This window comes from Anguilla rostrata, chromosome 4 (genome assembly GCF_018555375.3).
Source record: "Anguilla rostrata isolate EN2019 chromosome 4, ASM1855537v3, whole genome shotgun sequence".
Classification (NCBI taxonomy): domain Eukaryota; kingdom Metazoa; phylum Chordata; class Actinopteri; order Anguilliformes; family Anguillidae; genus Anguilla; species Anguilla rostrata.
Genome location: NC_057936.1, coordinates 5,967,329 through 5,987,883, shown reverse-complemented (window position 1 = coordinate 5,987,883; position 20,555 = coordinate 5,967,329). Strand labels below are relative to the sequence as shown.

The 20,555-nt window shown below is 40.6% G+C and overlaps 3 protein-coding genes across 4 annotated transcripts; 1 reads left to right on the top strand and 2 right to left on the bottom strand.

Annotated features, from left to right (window-relative positions):
- Nucleotides 1-1,841: 1,841 nt before the first annotated feature.
- Nucleotides 1,842-3,849, top strand: micos13 (mitochondrial contact site and cristae organizing system subunit 13). The gene is made up of 4 exons (XM_064330261.1): nt 1,842-2,033; nt 2,723-2,879; nt 3,576-3,627; nt 3,737-3,849. The coding sequence occupies exons 1-4, from the start codon at nt 2,005-2,007 to the stop codon at nt 3,832-3,834; spliced, it is 336 nt and encodes a 111-aa protein (XP_064186331.1). The 5' UTR covers nt 1,842-2,004; the 3' UTR covers nt 3,835-3,849.
- Nucleotides 3,850-5,423: 1,574 nt separating this feature from the next.
- LOC135252318 (spindlin-W-like) lies at nt 5,424-9,897 on the bottom strand. The gene is made up of 5 exons (XM_064330260.1): nt 9,719-9,897; nt 8,958-8,996; nt 8,258-8,505; nt 7,276-7,509; nt 5,424-7,146 (listed from the first exon to the last, which is right to left on the bottom strand). The coding sequence occupies exons 2-5, from the start codon at nt 8,975-8,977 to the stop codon at nt 6,941-6,943; spliced, it is 708 nt and encodes a 235-aa protein (XP_064186330.1). The 5' UTR covers nt 8,978-8,996; nt 9,719-9,897; the 3' UTR covers nt 5,424-6,940.
- Nucleotides 9,898-10,448: 551 nt separating this feature from the next.
- Nucleotides 10,449-14,070, bottom strand: LOC135252317 (mast cell protease 1A-like). Of its 2 annotated transcripts, none has more exons than XM_064330258.1 (5): nt 13,792-14,070; nt 12,998-13,151; nt 12,403-12,532; nt 11,469-11,738; nt 10,449-10,757 (listed from the first exon to the last, which is right to left on the bottom strand). In XM_064330258.1, the coding sequence occupies exons 1-5, from the start codon at nt 13,838-13,840 to the stop codon at nt 10,605-10,607; spliced, it is 756 nt and encodes a 251-aa protein (XP_064186328.1). In that variant the 5' UTR covers nt 13,841-14,070; the 3' UTR covers nt 10,449-10,604. The 2 variants fall into 2 exon arrangements, with proteins under 2 accessions (XP_064186328.1, XP_064186329.1); XM_064330259.1 differs by lacking the exon at nt 13,792-14,070 and adding an exon at nt 13,458-13,770.
- Nucleotides 14,071-20,555: the final 6,485 nt, after the last annotated feature.

Here is a 20,555-nt window from a genome sequence, read left to right as displayed (position 1 = left end):
AAAGTAAACATTTGTTTAGGGCCCCGTGATTGGTTTGGGGCCCCCTCCCTCAAAGATATATATAAATATATTTTTTTAATAAATAATTGTGTTCCCTAAGACAATGGCTTTTTCATTAATCTAAGTATATTTCTATTGGTGCCAAATCTTGCTGGCTGGGGCTCGGGGGGGTGGTTTTCGACCGAAACAGAGGGCTCGATATAAACTTTTTGTTTAGGGCCCCCAAAAACCTTGGGCCGGCCCTGAGCTAAAGTGACCACACAGTCGCTCACTAATTACAAACATAAACTTTCACACTCTCTGAATGCAGTTAAACGCTCAGATAGCCACACTATAAAGCACAAAACTTGGAATATTTTGTGCTTCTTCCTTCTTCTTCTTCTCTCGCCTTAATTCCCTGCCTTCGTACTCGTCAACTGAATGACATAAAACATAATATACTGTATGCATATGGCACTAGAAGACTAAGTTGCTTTAGCAGCCAAAAAAATCTGGAGCAGATTACTAGATTGGCAAAGCTTTGAATCTTCCTAGGAGCACTGTTAAATGCACTGTAACAAAAGGGAGAAAGTATGACACAGCCAAGACACTACCTGACGTGGTCAGGAGGCCATCTACCACACTGACAGTTTAAACGTTTATTGGCTTCAATTGGAAAAACTTCCCAGACTCCTCGACACATCACAGATTTGGCCCCTTGGGAGATCAACCAGACAGAATCTGCCTGCAGCCATGTGAGAGAACTTGAGACTTTCTGGGGGATGTTTTTTGTGGTTTGTTGAGGCTATAGTTGAGCTCTTTGGCCGGATGGCAAAGCACTGTGTTTGGTGCAAACCAAACACCATCCCTAACGTCACGCATGGTTGGGTTTCCATGTCTTTTTTATGTGTGTGCATCACGGCTAACCAAGCATGAATAATGCTTAACATGCACAAATTATTTATTTTCTTGTGTTACTTATTTAATTGTGTGCCCACAGCACTAATAGCATGCTTCAACTACACAAAATGGGTTCTAGCTCTTGTCAAATTTATATTTAAAAAGAGAAAGAGTAATGCTTTTTTAACATAATATTATGTAAAAAATAATAACAGCAACTTGTGCTTTTCCAGTGTAAAGAGCATCAAAACAAACTCAAAGTGACCAACTGCATTGGAATGTGATGAAATGTAACAGTTGAGGAAATGACCTTGTAGCCACAAAACAATAACGGCATCGTGGGGAATATGATTTCAAATCACGATCACTACTACACAATTGTAAAGCAGGCAGTTACACACAAAGCAAACGGTCAAATGTTTGACCACCACCAAGATGTCCGACATACGAGGACATTAACGTTCCACATGAAACTAAGAGATTTCGTGTTTAACAAGTTCGAATGAACTGTATTCGAAGACTAATAAAAAGGCCAACATCACAAGACGCTTCAAATATTACCAGCAAATTCGTTTCACTACTTTAACGTTATGTTGCTCGAGTTTTCGCAGAGAGGAAGAGGCGACGCAAACATGACAACTCCAACGGAAACTACTAATCTGTCCCTGTTGCAGAGTTCCGACCACTCGTATAACATTGCTAAAGTTATGTAGTTCCGGGGTCACGGAACGCAGCAGATAGAGCCCTCAGAAGCGGCGACATAATTCAAAATATATATGCCATCGTCACATAGTCTAGAACAAATAAATAAATAAATTTAATGTCTTCCATTCGTTTTTATACACAAGAACTCCATTAAGTGGTAGTTAAAATTCACCAATGACCTTTATCTAATATGAAACGAATCTGCTGCGTTTTTAAAATTGCATCTACACATGCGTAAAACGTAATTTGAAAACAAAACTTTATTGTCAAAGTTTTATTACACATTGGGTTGTCCTTGTCAATGAAGCTAGACGGACTGTTTGGCTATCTCACGTTAAATTCTGGCTACATAACTCGCATATTTTACCACCGCATTCAAACGCTAAATTAGTGTTGTCTAGCTTTGTGTTCGTTCGTGATATGGCGGCCAAGATTCTCCCAGTAGTAAAGTAAGTGTTTCCCAGCATATATTCTTACGGCAGTCTGTCCTTCTCTGCTTGTGCATTTCCTAACGTTATCTGGTGAAGTGATTGCGACTGATAGCTAGCTAGCCAGCTAGCTGAAATACTTGCATTTATTAGCATGTATACTGTTATCGATAACTATAAACGATGTACCATTTAATACCTTTTAAACATTAAGTTAGCCAGTCTTCTCCCGAATGTCACAAGCACAAATACGTGTATCTGTCTAGCTAGGAAAGGTAGATAAGCTATAAATGGAAACCACTTGCTCGCTAGTTAATATAGCTTGCTGGTCTGTTGCTGCAAGAGATACAATATGTAATGTACCAAACTTCACTGCTACAGTTGCATTTTTTGTTCACTAGCGAGGCAGACAACGTGACTGGTGCAAGATAAAATTAAACTAGTCTATGTGTATAATGGATAGCTTTGTTTGATGGCTAGCTGGGTAGCCTGATGCTTATCTGGGTAGCAGGTCTGGTCTGGATAAATTCATAATTCTGTATATATATATATATATATATAGACGTTATTTAATCAAACCATCAACCATTTATTTATTTTATTTAACCAGGGTAGTCACATTTACCAGAAATTAGGAACATAGACTGTATAAAAACAGAATGAGCCATGCTATCTTGAGGTGAGGACATCATCTACTCTGTGTTCTGCAGGTTGGTCACTAAAGTGACTGTTGCGGGTGGAGCTTTGTATGTAGCGTATGACACGGGGCTTCTAGGAGGAAGTGGGGAAGGTTCGGAGGTCCTCAGCAAAGCGAAAGCTGCCATTCCTCCTGCCGTGGACGAGTGGATGAAGTACTTTGGTTTGGAGGTAATTGCATCCGTTAGTGTCCCCAGCAAGACATTAAAAATGGCTCGGCTCAAACAGCAGGCGACGATCACAATCATCACACGCACTACTTTATCATGTGAAATTTTGTTTTACAGTGTGTGTTGGCTTTGGCTCAAAATACATTTTCTCAAAATAAAATGAAAAGACAAAATCAGTAATCCCATTCACAATTCAGATTATGTTAATGGTGAAACGTGTATCGTTGCACCTTATTATGTATAAGTTATAGCTGAATGAAATGGATGTGTGTTAATAGCATTTTACACTACTCCGAATCAGTATGCAAGCGCATAAAATTAGCCATGATTACATTCCAAATTGAGATCATTCAGGCATCACAGTGGATTTTGTGATTATATAGTAGCTGCTTCTTATAGACGCTGTATTGATACCTATCTGCTTTTGTAGGTGTAATGGCTATAAAACCCAGTTGAGAAAACATTAGTGCCTTGTATATTTTCGACATCATAATCATTATTGTACAGTAAATATAATCCAAGATAAAAATGTAACTACATGGAAAGCAAAAGGCTTTAACGGGTCTCAGAGGTCAAGCCAATGAAGTATGTGTGTTCAGTGCGCAACAGCTATTGCTGTCCCAATGACACTTTGTTTTTATGTTTCGATTAGTCAAGGTTTGCTGTAAATATGTTTATGGTTTGTGTATTGTTTCAGCTTCCTGCTCCTCCTAAAATTGAATTCTCTCCCCTTGAAACATGGAACTCAGGTGAGAGCATGAGAATGGTGTCTGGGCAGTAACAGTACCCGATTTCTAAAAAAAAAAAAAAAAAAATAAAAAATCATCTAAAAACTAATTTTTCACACTTTTATTCCAGGAGTGCAGAAATCCATAGCCGCCCTTTCGGTCGCCCCTACCAGAGCGTGCGAGTACACCGATCAAGGCATCCAGTACATTAAGAAACTTGCCAAGTGAACCCCAGCAGCAGCAGCAAAAACAACTCAGACGACATCAGTGTATCCAGGTTCCATTTTGAGTGGGTGAAAAGGTTCTTATCAAAACTTCAGTCAAAACTTCAGGATAAAAATGGCACGTGTTTCCGCGGAGGTTTCGGAAGGACGGTGTATTGTATGCTTGCCCCCACATAAAGATTTCTTGATTGATTTAGACACTGTGCATTTCTTGTGAGAAATGGAGCCCGTTTGTGATTAATGAAGGCATATATGCACTCATCTGTCCAGCAACATCACTCTTCTCCTGCTGAGGCCTGGACACCAGGTGTGAAATCCAGATGTGAGCTTGCGGCTATCTTCAGGATATTAACAGCTGTGTACTGCTTGGGGGTGAAAACAGCAAACCTAGGAATTAAAAAGCAGGGCTTTTCAGACAGATGAGGATCGTTATACTGCGACACAACTTGCGGGGATGTGCGTGCTTTTTATGTGCCGTTCATTGTTTGGTTGTCCTGTCATATTATTTATTTAGGATATTTTACTGGTTTTGGCTTGGAATCCGTTCTTCACCCTTTTACCTATAACATCTTTTATACAGAAATATGCTGTATTTTTTGTATATAACCATATTCCACCCTTTACCAGTTGACACGTTCAAAAATAAATATCATGCCAGAACATTTGTGCCTGTTGTAATTGGTTTGTTTTGGATTTGTTGGGGACTTGGTTTTTGTTAAAAACCTTGTATACTGTATTGTCACTTACCCCTTAATGTGGTTGCACATCACAGATATACAGTTCTACACGTTGTTCTTCAATATAGCAAATTTATCTTTCTAATGGAAATGGAACCTGGAACCAATCAAGCTGCAAGTTTCTCCATTAAGAGAGCCCAGAAGTCTTCAATAATGTATCGGGGGTATTGACAGTGGACTGCAATTTGGAAGATTACAACTAAGTAAGAGTTTAGGGTTTTTTGTGTCTTCATGGCCCAGTATTTTTTTCCATCCATCAATCCACTATCTATACCCTCTCATCCTGATCAGGGTCGTGGGAATGCTGGAGCCTATCCCAGCATGCATTGGGCAAGCGGCAGGAATACACCCTGGTCGGCAATCGATCGCAGATAAGTTTTTTTTTTTTTTGTAAACCGACATGTCTAGACGATATTTTCATAATTTCAGCTGTCTGACTAATTTTGAGGCTCCACAAAGACCACTTAAAGTCAGGTCCTCCTGTTCATGTGTCCGTTTTCACTAAGGGGTGAACGATTCACCAAAGGGTACATTTGATCCGGCATTAACAGATAGGCCATTGAAACATTTTTATGCGGCACAATTAGCAGTACTCGCTATGTGTATGTATATTAACGGTAATCTGTAATGGAAGCACTGCTTTACATTACATTACAGGCATTTGGCAGACGCTCTTATCCAGAGGGACGCACAACAAAGTGTATAACCACAACCAGGAACAAGTGTGTCAAAAACCAGAGAGAGAAGTACCGTTCCAAGTGCAGGGAACAATAGTTGTTCCCTGCACTTTATGAGTGTAAGCTGCAGGTGTCACTAATACGCCACCATGCAAATCAAAACGGTCCATAAAAATAAGTCCAAAAATAACTCTTTATTATTTAACGATGCCATCATTACACAGACTGGTGAATACAATACAACAAAATTAAGCTTTTGTCAAAAGCAGCAAGATGACAGATATATCACATGTATGTCATTAATGCTTACAGTTCCTGGAAGCTTGCGGACAAGAGCATGTCACAGAGAACACCCACAAACACCAGATAACACTGTCAATACATACATATTTTTTTTACAGAGAGATGTCTGCTCTCTACATTGTTCTTGATTATTAAAATGATATCCTTTGTAACAGCTAAAAACAGTTTACCTAAACTATGTGAAAATGCAGCAATGGTGAATAATCTCCACAAATACATATACTGCTGTCTGAAAAGTCTGTTATTCTTCACAGTTGATATTTTACTAATTAAAAATACCACAAACAAGTAAATCAAATACTGTCCAATATATTTGCATTGGTGGCATATGGTACATAATTAATCAATGCTGCTTTATTTAGTCCATGAATATTTACATTAAATATTCACTAATCAAACCATTCATCCATCCATCATCTATACCCTCTTATCCTGGTCAGGGTCGCAGGGGGTGCTGGAGCCTATCCCAGCATTCACTGGGTAGGAACACACTACTAGATCCCTTGTAGCACTTATGCCACATTCCATTCTACCGCTGATTTACACCAGGCTGGCCAGTGGAGGATGGGCTCCCCCTCTATAGCCAGGTTCCTCTCGAGATTTCTTCCCATTGGGGAGTTTATTCTTGCCACCGTTTGAGGGTTTTCTCCCCACTGTGAGTTTTTACCTTCTGTACTTGCTATTTGGGGGTTCAGGTCTGGTGTTTGCTCTTTTTGCTGTTTCCTGCCTTGCTGCTCTGTAAAGCATCTTTGTGACAGTTCTCTGTAAAAAGCGCTATACAAATAAAATTGAATTTAACTATCTCTGCATGCATTAGGCAGGCTGGACAGGCTGCCAATCTATCGCAGGGCATGCACACTCCTACCTATGGGCAATACAGAGTCTCCAATTAGCCTACCTGCACATCTTTGTACTGTGGGAGGAAGGCATGCAGTTTCTGTGTGCAAACTCCATGTGGAAAGGCCCAGTCCTGGCTTTGAACCCCCCCCCCCCCCAAGCAATACTTGGAGTGGGCTAACTATAAAATACATCATCTTGTTTCCCAACGGCTCCATATTTTTTCACGGTACAAGACGACCGCTACAACAATGATGTGAAGAGGCGAAATATCAGTCTACTACATGTACCTGTGAGGTTGCTGCCGTTTCAACTGGAAACCAATACCCTTGTGGAGAAACTTATGGTCACTCCCACTAGCGGCTGCCTACACTATGACACCCAAGGGAAATATTGTGTAGAGAGCAGGTTCACCATTAAAATCAGGGTCCTGGTATGAGATTGGACTTTTGGCAATACCGTTTTGACCGTCGAGCCTGTTACCCTTTCTTCAATTAGTGATGGAAGAAGAGAATGACAATGGCAAAGGGGCAATGGAAGATGCAGGTGCGTTCTCTTAGGAGGTCTTGACCAGGTCATAGACATGGATGTGAAAGTCATCGTCGTACTTGATGAAGTACACAGAGGTCTTGGCGGGTACTTGGTAGATCACCAGGCCGGTTCTCTTCACTCCTTTCTCTGTGATGTATTCAACCTGCTTACCCACAAGGCTCTCGGCCTCTTCATCTGGCTTCCTGTCAGCTGGAAGCAAGTGTTTATTTTCTAAGGGAAAGAAAGAGGTAAAAGAACAACAAGTAAGGACTCTACTTTGCGCAAAAATAACTTTCTCAGTGCCATTTTTTTCACGTGATCATCGTGAGCAACGACGGCGCGTACAAAACGTTGCCATACCAGCTTCCGGTAAAATGCGCAAGTCCCCATCTTCGAAGTCGTCCCAGAGCTGGTACATGTATAGTACGGGGTCCTTCTCGTATGTGATGTAATACCAGTTAGTCATGATGGGCGCCCTGGATAGGACCATGCCCCTCCACTCGTTCTTTTCTCCGTCTTCTTTTTCAAATAGATGTTCCACGGCCTTTCCCACCAGCTCTCCTGCGCCCCGAGGAACCTTGATCTTGGTGTTCACTGCAAAGGCGGGCAGCACAGAGAGGTCAAAGGGCACACGAACAGGACAAGCACTGAACTGAGATGTTTCGTTTCTCTGTCTCTACTCAGCACAGTCGCGGATAACATGTGACGCGTATTATCAAGGGGCGGGGCTGCCCGACCCTGTTCCTGGAGGCCTGCCGTCCTGTAGGTTTTCATTTCAACCCTAATTTGGCAGGGTTGACCTTATTTCTACTAATTAGGAGCTCCTGAAAGATCTCCAGCTATTAAATGAGGTGTGCTTTCTCAGGGCTGGAATGAAAACCTTCACGAACTTGCGACAGAACAAGTTGTAAGCAGTTCACAACTGTCTCATTTAACATTTTTGTTGACGGCTAAATCATAACTGATATTACTGATAACGCTCTGTGTTTGAATGCAGCCGAATAAGTCAAGACTCTTCACGTGCACCTCAGGTACACAGCACAGCATGACAGCATAGGAAAGAAATAAGCTGTCACTACATTCTGTGTGTGTGACCCACCAAAGCGCCACAAAATCTTACTGCTGCAATGAGTGCCTAAGGCGGCTTTACCGAAATTATAATTTGCAAAGGGTCCTTGTTTAAAAGTGAACATGCAGTACAGGTGCCAGACCACGTTTAATCTTCTGCACCTTTTGGACTGAGGGGGACACTGGGACTGAACTCATTGCCATAATCTTTTTTAAAATTTTATTTACAGAAGGACAGGATTATCGAGGCATATGAGCTGAGATGGTCACTCACCCACTCTCTCTGAAAGGACCTGCAAGTTGGACACCCTCTCGTCCTTGAAAAGCTCAATGCCGTAGACGCAGTCGAAGCCGTCGTACTTGACCAGGAAAAGTGAAGGGTTGACACTCAGTCGGTCGAGGACTGCGCCCCTCCACCTGGTCAGTGCTCCCTTCTCTCTCCAGCTGTGTTGGACTCTCTTACCCAGAATTCTCCTGGGATCAGCAGCCAGATTTTCAGTCAGCTCCACACTGCTGCGCTTCCTGGGGCAAACAAGTTTCCACAGAGTTTTATTATATACTTCCCAACATGCAACAGTATTGGAGCAGGTGTTCAGTTTCCAAAAGTCCAATAGCAGGTAGAACTACTGTGAAATAGTTGTTTAAATTGCTTGTTTATATTTGCAAACAGGTTCTGAATCCATGTTGGTGAATACCATAACTAAGTCAAGGCCAGGCACTGTGAAAAAGCTGTAAGTGCAACCACCAAAACGTTTCTATATTTGTTTTGCCATTTTAAAATTTATTCAATGCATTTGCTTGAACAAAAAAAGGGCAATACAGTGATCATCACTTCATTCTGGATCTGGTAACTCACAAAACTTAAAAAAGCACATAATAGATGTTGCAACATAAATAAGATGTGGACATGAAAAGCAAAATGTCAAAGCATTATTATTTTGAAAAGAGAAAGCATTCTGTGTCTTCCATCATACCTGCCCTTTTTCTTGGACATCTTCCAAACCGTTCAAATGCTGAGAAAGGGAAAGACATAATGAAGGTAAGATTTGACTGTTTTCATTTAGTAATATTAAAACGGATCGTGTCGATGTATGGTTTTCAGATGAATGCTATTTATTTGTATTTATCGGATGAAATAGTAAAACCTACCGGCCAAAAAAACTCGTTTTTTTTTTTTAACGAAGGACGATATTATCTGGCATTGCGATCATTTATTGTGCTTCGGAGCAGTATTGGGGGTTGGGTGGCGGTGCTTGTGGTGTGTGGTGTCTCTGCTCTGAGCTGTGACATTAAAAATAGCTAGGGAGCTAACATTATCTAATGTATACTTGATGAGGCTAATTCTCATTCACACGTTGTAGCCTACTTTGAGATATGTACTGAAACTAGGCTGCGTAAAGGAACTGCGTTATATGACGCTGCTTAATTAATTCGCCTAATATACATCCAGATAAACGTCAGCATATCATGTTAGCTAACAATTATTATATCACGGTAGTATGGGCATTAGGCTACTACGACGAGACGTCACATACACAATAGCATTGCTTTCAGTTCGTTCGCAGCTAGCTAAATCTACATCACGCATAATCTCTAGCTTTAGCATGCGCAACAGGCAAACGGGTCGTTCCGGAAGATTTAGCGAAAATCAACTAGTGAGAATTATGTATTTGATTACATGCCTTTCATTGACTTCATCCCTGAAAACTGGACATTCGTATTAACTGAAATTTACCTGGACACTACTTTCATGTCTGAGTGATGTAATTCTGTCTGCAGAAAGCAGTCTGTCACGCCAGCACCGCAAAACCTTGGGGAAACTGGGGGAGGAGGGTTATAGTGGGAGAAAAACTACAACCCCCAACTTAAGATACAACATAAAGCGGCGCAAAAACAACTGGAGTGGAGGACGCACTTTCGCAATGTATCCTGGGAAGTGATGTTCATGTGTAGACTACAGTACCACACTTAAAGCTAGGGTGGCTGAATCTTAACTTTGAATGGAGAGGACAAGGTCGTTCGTTATAATATCACACATTAACCGAATTCGTCTCGGCTATATCTGTGTATATTTATATATCAATATTGTTTCTTTATATTTTTAAGAGTTTATTCTGGCACCATGAGATTATGTAGGCCTGTCTATGTGCAATCTTTTTGCGCTGCTTTCAAAAGCACATGGATCAACCGCCTACTGTGCCTCCACGTTGCTGTCGGCCGTGGCACAATACAACTACAATGCCCATTTCGCAACGCAGGAGAGAGTGTAAACAGTTTAGTTCCACATTCAGTGAAAGATTTCTCAAAGAACCTGAGGAATGCACCAGACAGAGATTCAGCTGTTGCTTGGAAGAATACCGCTGGCTTTAAATAAAATAAAGTCTAGTGTTTTTGATAGATTACACCAAACTTATTTGTACAACTATTACATTTTAATTTCAGTAATATTAAACCACAATGAAATGGTGAGTTGGATCTGTTTTATTAAAAGCAATTGTGTCTTCACACACAAATCACCATTATTGTTTCATGGGATTGCGCAAAGTACAAAGTACAAGGTTTTAAGAAGTAAAATAAAACTGCATTTTAAAAAAAAACACAAATTATGAAAAGTAAGGACATTATCCACGTGTAAGAATGCTTTCGATCCATTTTATGTAGTGGGGAATGAGCATATAAACATCCGGGGATTTGTTATCTCCACATCGCCATCCTGAGAAGGCGACGGTGCCGGCTGCCTTTCCATCGCACACCAGCGGGCCCCCAGAGTCCCCCTGCAGTCCACAGAATGGAACAATCCAGATATTTAAGAGTATGGAAGCACACACACACACACACACACACACCCCCGGAGTCCCCCTGCAGTGCACAGAATGGAACAATCCAGATATTTAAGAGTATGGAAGCACACACACACACACACACACACCCAGAGTCCCCTTGCAGTGCACAGAATGGTACGATCCAGATATTTAAGAGTATGGAAGCACACACACACACACACACACACACCCCCGGAGTCCCCCTGAAGTGCACAGAATGGTACGATCCAGATATTTAAGAGTATGGAAGCACACACACACATGCACACACACACGTGCACACACACACAGGCACTAACACACACTCACACACAGGCACACACACACATACACAGGCACTAACACACACTCACACACAGGCACACACACACATGCGCGTGCACACGCACATACACACACGTGCCCACACACACACACACACAAACACTAAAAAGTATAAAAGAGATAATGCTCTTTGTCAGCTCACTTTCTGTCACAGTTTAAGGCGTGAAAAAAAAGTTGAATTTGATCGCACCATTTCCCAATTCACAGATAGCGTATGTAAGACTTACTGTATTATGCAGTGCTTTCATACTTTTATTTTAAAAGTTTGAAAGCTCAAATCAATGAAAGGAACATCTTGTGTCTTGAAAGGAACGTTGTTTTAGCCTGCTGGTTACATACCGAACAGAAGCCTTGAAACTCCCTCTGGCCCGTTGCGCACACCATGCTCTCGGTGATCTGAACCTTGTTGTTGCTCAACTCAGCCCACCGCTCAGCGCACTCAGGCTGTCCCAGGACGGTGGTGTTCACCTCTTGCAGTTTGTCGGGTAGGGTGCCGTTGTCATCTACCTCCCCCCAGCCTGCTGTGCTGCAGACCTCGCCCGACGGCGGGCGCTGCTTCAGCAAAGGGATCACCTGGACGGAGCTCGTCAGGTTCGCCTTCCTGTCCAACTGACAGAAACGATGGGGGGGGGGGGGGGGACTCACACTTAACAGGGTTCTACAGTGCTCATTTCGTATTTGTTCCTGAAAATCGATGTGTGCTAATAACTGGAGAAATAATTTTATTAGCGCATCAACTAATCGGGATGCATTGCTGTGCTCCTAACTTGTTCAACTTCAGCAGAAAATGTTAGCGGAGGCGACCGCTAAAGACATTGCAAGGGTTAGGTAACCTTCCAGGGTTTTAGATATTGGTTATTAGTTTATTGCATGTTTTTGATCTGCTCAGTGTTTGTGTGCAATGAATGACAATTTAGGTATTTACAGAGGTTTCTGACATCCTGTCGACTTTGCAATGGCCGGGATAGGGACATTCAGGGTTCCCAGTCTAAAGCAAGAGACACTCCAGAGACACTTCTGTGGTGATGCTATGCCTCCAGAGCCTGTTTGTGTGTATATTACCTGATTATTCTTTAAAAATCAAGTTTTATCTTATTTTCATTTGGAACTATTCCCTATGGTGAATATAGCCTGTTCTCAAGGACATTGTGGCATAGCTTCCTATATCAGAATAAAATACGCACAACATAATTACTGCTTCCAGAAAGAAAAAAATGAAATAAACTTTCACCACACGAAATGTCACATTTGGACCTGCTTTGGGTTTCCATACCTTGAGTAGCATGAGGTCATTGTTTTCCTTGTTGTAATTTGGGTGTGGGTAGGAGTGGCTGACCCCCACTTCCTGTTGAGTTGATTCTAGTGAATGTACTGAATGAGCACCCAGGACTATTCTGTATTGCCTGAAACAAAAAAAAGAGTGGTTGGATTTAGCTGCATTTGCAGGACTTCCTGAATGATCTTGATGGTATTGATGGTGTTCATTTTACTTTACTTTCCTTTGCCTGAAAGAAAAAAACAGCCAGGTAAAAAGTGATGATAGGCTACCCAACTGTTTATCCAGCTAACCCTGGCTCGGATAGTTTATGACAACTTTTACATTTGATTTTCAAGTGCATTAGCCTAACATCTTAACAGAAAAAAAGGTGTAAAAAAATGTTATTTTTTCCACGGAACACATATGTAAATGTTAACAACTGTATTTCTTGGTGTTACGTATCCACGTTTAAATATAGCAATTTATTTTTTCCCCATTCAGTGTGTGTGTGTGTGTGTGTGTGTGCATGATCTGTTATTGGCGGAACACTTGGGTCATTGGCTTTAGCTGGAGTAGATTTTTTTTTAGAGGCGATGTAATGAGAACTCACTTGTTACAATGGGCAGCGGTGAGCACAAAATCTTCACTGACCAGAATTCCTCCACAGTCATGTAGCTTGTCCGCCTGCAGAGAAGCCATGTAAGGGCGGGAATGGGGCTTCGCTTCAGTACCCCCAACGATACCCAGTCTGTCCTCTTCAGCTCCTTGGGGTAGTGGCAAGGGGAACATTACATTACATTTATTTGGCAGACGCTTTTATCCAAAGAGACGTACAGTACAGTAAGTGCATACCGAAGGTCATTGGAACAACTACAAAACACAGGTCCGATAAGGTGCAATACTCATACAGTTATTCATAGCCAGTCCGGTTCACACAGAAAGCATAGGCTAGGTCAGAAAGTTATGGTAAGTCAAACTAGGAGGCATGACAATGAGCTACAACATCAAGATAATGATACGAGTGCAATGTAAGTGCTGGATAGAGATACAAGGAGAAACATTACACACACCTCCACTCACAGCTGATTCCACGGAAAGATTTGGCGAACAATATTGAAATATTGAATTCAGTCAACTGATAACTATTTTCCAGTATTTGTGTTCACAGTTGTTTCGTTGCATAAAAAATAAATTCTTCATTATCTACTGCCGTCTTATGAAATTCTATTTGATATAGAGTTGAAAAGTACATTTCTCTACTGCAGGCTTGGTTGGTCGTCACCTGCTTTTCCAAAATGTTATAAGTGATTCTTCTGCTTTTTCTGATCTGCAGCATTCAGACTGCAGTGCTGTGGTAATTCAACGCATATAAATTGAGCATTTTAGAAAACGTATCTGACTTACCACTTTGCACAATGTACAGTGCCACACACACACAGAGTAAGAAAGTCATGGTCAGGCTTTATTGTACAATGTCAGGGGATGCAAGTGAATTTAAATACATTGGAGTGATTTCTAAAGTCATTGCAAAAAAGGAAGTAATAGCTAACTTGCGAAACCTCCTAGACCACAAGCAGACAAGTGGTTCCAGCAGACCAGGCACTGTCAATAGTTTCTCAGCCTAAACTACTTACTTACAGTCTTAACATCAGTGCATTTCAATAGCATCATAATGTAAGTTATTTTTACTTTATTTTCTGCATAAGTACTGAACAACTGACAAGTCAAATGCTCCAATGCACAGCAGAACAATCTCTAATACAACAGAGATAATACAATACATATAATTGTATTGTACTGTTATTCCAGGGGAAGCAGTCAATTCCTTCAAGAGAATATATATACACTTACTGGCCACTTCATTAGGTACACCTGGTCAACTGAAAACTGCACCCGTTAATGCAAATATCTAATCAGCCATTCACGTGGCAGCAACTCAATGCATTCAGGCATGTAGACATGATCAAGACGATCTTCTGAAGTTCAAATCAAGCATCAGAATGTGGAAGAAAGGTGATTTAAGTGACTTTGAACTTGGCATGGTTGTTGGTGCCAGACGGGCTGGTTTGAGTATTTCAGAAACTGCTGATCTACTGGGATTTTCACGCACAACCGTCTCTAGTGTTTACAGAGAATGGTCCAAAAAAGAGAAAATATCCAGTGAGCATCAGTTCTCTGGGCGAAAATGCCTTGTTGATGGCAGAGGTCAGAGGAGAATGGCCTGACTGGTTCAAGCTGACAGAAAGGCAACAGTAACTCAAGAAGCAAGTATTTGTTTTCTGGAGAAATATGCTTCCTGTAGTTACTGACCAGCAGTTTTCTACATTAATTTCAATGTGTTCCATGAGGCAATTCGAAATATTTGACACTTCGATCTGACACAAAGTTTGCATGACACTGTAAAATGGTAAGATTACAAAACACAGGGCCAAGTGACTTGAAAGAATTGAGGAAATATTGGGTAGCATTGCTTTGGAATACATCTTATTTAATTTTGGTGAGGCAAGATAGCGTATATTGTTTGTAGTACCGTAACTTGGCACCATTTTTTATATCAATTGCCTGGATTTTGGCAGCCTGAATGAATGAGTTATAGACGGTGTATGTCTTGTATGTGTGAGTAACTTGGCAGTTTTGTACGTTGAAAACGTGTTTTTTTTATGAGATATCATTTCTTTTTGCAAAGCGTTTTATTATGAGAGTGAGAAATGCGAAGTGACTCTGTAAGAAACGGTTGTGGATTATGGCTATCCTTTAGTGAATTTGTACAGTCTGATGAGCGTGTACCGTTTAGCAGTTTCGGTTTGCTATATATGTAAAACAGTGGCTGTGACAAAGGGTGCGGTGGCGTAAGTGTAAACGCATCAGAAACGCAGGTGAAATATGGCCAGTGTATGTACTCACGGATTTGACGGCCATCCAACGAGCCTTGATTGACAAAAGAATCAGCAAGCCCGTAGAATGAGAGCTCCCTAGGTCGCAACTTGCATACCCTTCTGTCCTGCTCCGTTGTCTGTTACTTCGTGGAGATGCACTTTTAGTGTTTGTAAGGCATTTTGATAGGCTTATCTGCAGGTAGGAATCCTCTTTGCTGTTTTGCTAAGCTAGAACCGGAAAACTTGATAGTGGAGAATAGGAGCAGACGCATATGTCCCAGCAGGCTTTGCATATGAGAAAATAACAACAGTGTGAGAGAAATTAGGAGAAAAAATGAAATTGCGTAGCAGAATGGGCATGTAGGTGAAGGTTGACATGATCACAGACTATAGTGCAAAGTAAATGAAGTGACCATGAGCGAGCTTTTTTTCCTTATCGAATGGTATATATAACAGTCTGTATAAAACCCTAGTCATTAAAGTGGAGAGGGATGTGTGGAATCTATTGCACTGATGTGCTTTTCTCATGTTCAGTAGTGGTAGTTATAATTGAGTGAGTCATGATTTTAAATGTAATGTTTTAATGGGGAGTTGCAGAACGTACATATGTAGTAATTGTATGTGGCTAGATAGAGAACAGGGCGAGGTGACATGAATGTAGATACGTGGCGTTTACTGATAAGAAGGTTTTGTACGGTAGCCAAGTGAAGAAATATAGTTAGTAGAAATGGCACAGTGGTGAACTGGTGTAACTTTGTAATAAAAAGGAATACATTTGCCGACATGAAATGCATATGGGTGGCCGTGAGTGAGTTTTAGTAAAGCAAATATAAGCTTAAGAAAAAGTGTAAAAGAGGAAATTATCTGCCTGAGGCGGCGAGGCGGGATTCAATCCTTCAACCGGAGGTTTACCAGTCTGTGACTTTGTTAGTGCAGCACCATGAAATATCATTAGCAAACCGGTTTTAAAGAAGAACACAGGCCGGTAAGCACAGAAGAGTTCTGGTTGAATCCATATGGCTTTGCAATATTGTAGCCGGTTAATAACTGAACGTGCAGACGGTATGTCATAATGCAGCGTATAAGTTCGGTGAACGGCGGGTAGATATGGTGCAAAAGCCATAATTGAGAAGTAGTAGACAATTATTAATGAGGGTAAAAGCAGGTCTAAGGAAACATGTTTCTAGCAGGGCTTGAACCTGGGACCCCATGTTCCCAAGACTGTAACTTTCCTCACTAGGCCACAGGCAGACTAGCTGTTTGAACTGGGAATGTTTCAGAATAAAAAGGTATGGGTATTTCACGTGTGTAGATTTTGCCTGGTGTCGGTAAAATGTCCAATGGGGAGACATGTTGTTAGTGGGATAGGCGGCAGGAAAAAAAATGAAATCTGTCTATTGAAATGGGGTCAGAATGTACAGAATTTAATGTTTTTAAGGGCTGCGTGTCTGTGGCTGTTGTGGTTATTTCTGTGGGGAACCCTTGATGGTGTCACAACTTCACACAAGTGAAATCTTGGTCAGATCTTGTGAAATGAACTGGTCAACAAGCGCACAGTTGTGAAATGTGTGGGTAACAAATATTTTAATGAAAATATGTGTGGGTGTCAAATATTTAAAATAAGTTTTAAAAAATTATATATATATATATATATATATAGATATTTTGATTAGGTGCAAGTCTGGAGACAGAGACAGCCATTACAAAGCAATAATTTTGTGGTCAGTTAACCATTTCTTAGTCCATTTTTGTGTAAGTATAATAAACTATTATTTTCCAAGTTTTTAGAGCAAGCAGTATCAAGCATGACCTATATTGTTTACTTTATAAATTACTCTTTGCTCATATTTATAGGGTGTGACTGGCCTTGGAGGGCACAGAATAGCCTATACACAATACACGTTCGAATCAAGCATCAGAATGGGGAAGAAAGGTGATTTAAGTGACTTTGAACTTGGCATGGTTGTTGGTGCCAGACGGGCTGGTTTGAGTATTTCAGAAACTGCTGATCTACTGGGATTTTCATGCACAACCGTCTCTAGAGTTTACAGAGAATGGTCCAAAAAAGAGAAAATATCCAGTGAGCTACAGCAGCAGAAGACCACACCGGGTGCCACTCCTGTCACCTAATGAAGTGGTCGGTGAGTGTATGTATATATCTCATGAAAAAAAACACGTTTTCAACGTACAAAAATGCCAAGTTACTCACACATACAAGACATACACTGTCTATAACTCATCCATTCAGGCTGCCAAAATCCAGGCGTGCCATTAAAAGTATTGATATCAAAATGACGCCAAGTTACAGTACTACAAACAATATAGGCTATCTTGCCTCACCGAAATTAAATAAGATGTATTCCAATGCAATGCTACCCAATATTTCCTCAATTCTTTTAAGTCACTTGGCCCTGTGTGTATAAGCATGCAGTACACGGACAGGCCAAACATATGTGTGGATGGCTTTCTCACAGTCAAGATTGATTGAATAGGTGTCTATATGTCCAATTTGTATTGGTATGTATGTATTTCGCTGCCCAGCCTTTCTGTTGCATGAATGATTGTATGTTTCTTGGTATAAATGTCTGTTCATAAATGTGAATGTAACATGCTGCGAGGGAAATGTCCCCATGGGGATAAAGAAGTTCTCTATGTATGTATGTACAATATGTATTTTACATGCAGCATTTATTGTACATAGCAAATATACAATCACTTGTACATGTACTCAAATTCAGTTCAGAAGCAAGTATTTGTTTTCTGGAGAAATATGCTTCCTGTAGTTACTGACCAGCAGTTTTCTACATTAATTTCAATGTGTTCCATGAGGCAATTCGAAATATTTGACACTTCGATTTGTACACAAAGTTTGCATGACACTGTAAAATGGTAAGATTACAAAACACAGGGCCAAGTGACTTGAAAGAATTGAGGATATATTGGGTAGCATTGCTTTGGAATACATCTTATTTAATTTCGGTGAGGCAAGAGAGCCTATACTGTTTGTAGTACCGTAACTTGGCGCCATTTTTTATATCAATTGTCTGGATTTTGGCAGCCTGAATGAATGAGTTATAGATGGTGTATGTCTTGTATGTGTGAGTAACTTGGCAGTTTTGTACATTGAAAACGTGTTTTTTTTAAGAGATATCATTTCTTTTTGCAAAGCGTTTTATTATGAGAGTGAGAAATGCGAAGTGACCCTGTAAGAAACGGTTGTGGATTATGGCTATCCTTGTGTGAATTTGTACAGTCTGATGAGCGTGTACTGTTTAGCAGTTTCGGTTTGCTATATATGTAAAACAGTGGCTGTGACAAAGGGTGCGGTGGCGTAAGTGTAAACGCATCAGAAACGCAGGTGAAATATGGCCAGTGTATGTACTCACGGATTTGACGGCCACCCAACGAGCCTTGATTGACAAAAGAATCAGCAAGCCTGTAGAATGAGAGCTCCCTAGGTCGCAACTTGCGTACCCTTCTGTCCTGCTCCGTTGTCTGTTACTTCGTGGAGATGCACTTTTAGTGTTTGTAAGGCATTTTGATAGGCTTATCTGCAGGTAGGAATCCTCTTCGCTGTTTTGCTAAGCTAGAACTGGAAAACTTGATAGTGGAGAATAGGAGCAGACGCATATGTCCCAGCAGGCTTTGCATATGAGAAAATAACGACAGTGTGAGAGAAATTAGGAGAAAAAATGAAATTGTGTAGTTGAAACAATATGTTTTTAGCAGAATGGGCATGTAGGTGAAGGTTGACATGATCACAGACTATAGTGCAAAGTAAATGAAGTGACCATGAGCGAGCTTTTTTTCCTTATCGAACGGTATATATAACAGTCTGTATAAAACCCTAGTCATTAAAGTGGAGAGGGAAGTAACGTGTGGAATCTATTGCACTGATGTGCTTTTCTCATGTTCAGTAGTGGTAGTTATAATTATGAGTGAGTCATGATTTTAAATGTAATGTTTTAATGGGGAGTTGCAGAACGTACATATGTAGTAATTGTATGTGGCTAGATAGAGAACAGGGCGAGGTGACATGAATGTAGATACGTGGCGTTTGCTGATAAGAAGGTTTTGTACGGTAGCCAAGTGAAGAAATATAGTTAGTAGAAATGGCACAGTGGTGAACTGGTGTAACTTTTTAATAAAAGGAATACATTTGCCGACATGAAATGCATATGGGTGGCCGTGAGTGAGTTTTGGTAAAGCAAATATAAGCGTAAGAAAACGTTAGTGTAAAAGAGGAAATTATCTGCCTGAGGCGGCGAGGCGGGATTCAATCCTTCAACCGGAGGTTTACCAGTCTGTGACTTTGTTAGTGCAGCACCATGACATAGCTATGCAATGCATGAAATATCATTAGCAAACCGATTTTAAAGAAGAACACAGGCCGGTAAGCACAGAAGAGTTCCGGTTGAATCCATATGGCTTTGCAATATTGTAGCTGGTTAATAACTGAACGTGCAGACGGTATGTCATAATGCAGTGTATAAGTTTGGTGAACAGCGGGTAGATATGGTGCAAAAGCAATAATTGAGAAGTAGTAGACAATTATTAGTGAGGGTAAAAGCAGGTCTAAGGAAACATGTTCCTAGCAGGGCTTGAACCTGGGACCCCATGTTCCCAAGACTGTAACTTTGCCCACTAGGCCACAGGCAGACTAGCTGTTTGAACTGGAAATGTTTCAGAATAAAAAGGTATGGGTATTTCACGTGTGTAGATTTTGCCTGGTGTCGGTAAAATGTCCAATGGGGAGACATGTTGTTAGTGGGATAGGCGGCAGGAAAAAAATGAAATCTGTCTATTGAAATGGGGTCAGAATGTACAGAATTTAATGTTTTTAAGGGCTGCGTGTTTTTATGTTTTTATTTCTGTGAGGAACCCTTGATGGTGTCACAACTTCACACAAGTGAAATCTTGGTCAGATCTTGTGAAATGAACTGGTCAACAAGCGCACAGTTGTGAAATGTGTGGGTAACAAATATTTTAATGAAAATATGTGTGGGTGTCAAATATTTAAAATAAGTTTTAAAAAATTATATATATATATATATATATATTGATATTTTGATTAGGTGCAAGTCTGGAGACAGAGACAGCCATTACAAAGCAATCATTTTGTGGTCAGTTAACCATTTCTTAGTCCATTTTTGTGTAAGTATAATAAACTATTATTTTTAGTAGTTTTTAGAACAAGCAGTATCAAGCATGACCTATATTTTTCACTTTATAAATTACTCTTTGCTCATATTTATAAAGGGTGTGACTAACCTTTGAGGGCACAGAATAGCC

What these genes read in the sequence shown, in the direction of transcription:
- LOC135252318 (XM_064330260.1), bottom strand. Translation starts at nt 8,977, where the DNA reads ATGTCCAAGAAAAAGGGCAG. An exon ending in ATGTCCAAGAAAAAGGGCAG is followed by an intron (nt 8,506 to 8,957) that starts GTATGATGGAAG and finishes TGTTTGCCCCAG; the next exon opens with GAAGCGCAGCAGTGTGGAGC. An exon ending in GCGCATTTTACCGGAAGCTG is followed by an intron (nt 7,147 to 7,275) that starts GTATGGCAACGT and finishes TCTTTCCCTTAG; the next exon opens with AAAATAAACACTTGCTTCCA.
- micos13 (XM_064330261.1), top strand. Translation starts at nt 2,005, where the DNA reads ATGGCGGCCAAGATTCTCCCAGTAGTAAA. An exon ending in AAGATTCTCCCAGTAGTAAA is followed by an intron (nt 2,034 to 2,722) that starts GTAAGTGTTTCC and finishes TGTGTTCTGCAG; the next exon opens with GTTGGTCACTAAAGTGACTG. An exon ending in CCTTGAAACATGGAACTCAG is followed by an intron (nt 3,628 to 3,736) that starts GTGAGAGCATGA and finishes CTTTTATTCCAG; the next exon opens with GAGTGCAGAAATCCATAGCC.
- LOC135252317 (XM_064330258.1), bottom strand. Translation starts at nt 13,840, where the DNA reads ATGACTTTCTTACTCTGTGTGTGTGTGGCACTGTACATTGTGCAAAGT. An exon ending in ACCGCTGCCCATTGTAACAA is followed by an intron (nt 12,533 to 12,997) that starts GTGAGTTCTCAT and finishes TTTTTGTTTCAG; the next exon opens with GCAATACAGAATAGTCCTGG. An exon ending in ATGACCTCATGCTACTCAAG is followed by an intron (nt 11,739 to 12,402) that starts GTATGGAAACCC and finishes CGTTTCTGTCAG; the next exon opens with TTGGACAGGAAGGCGAACCT.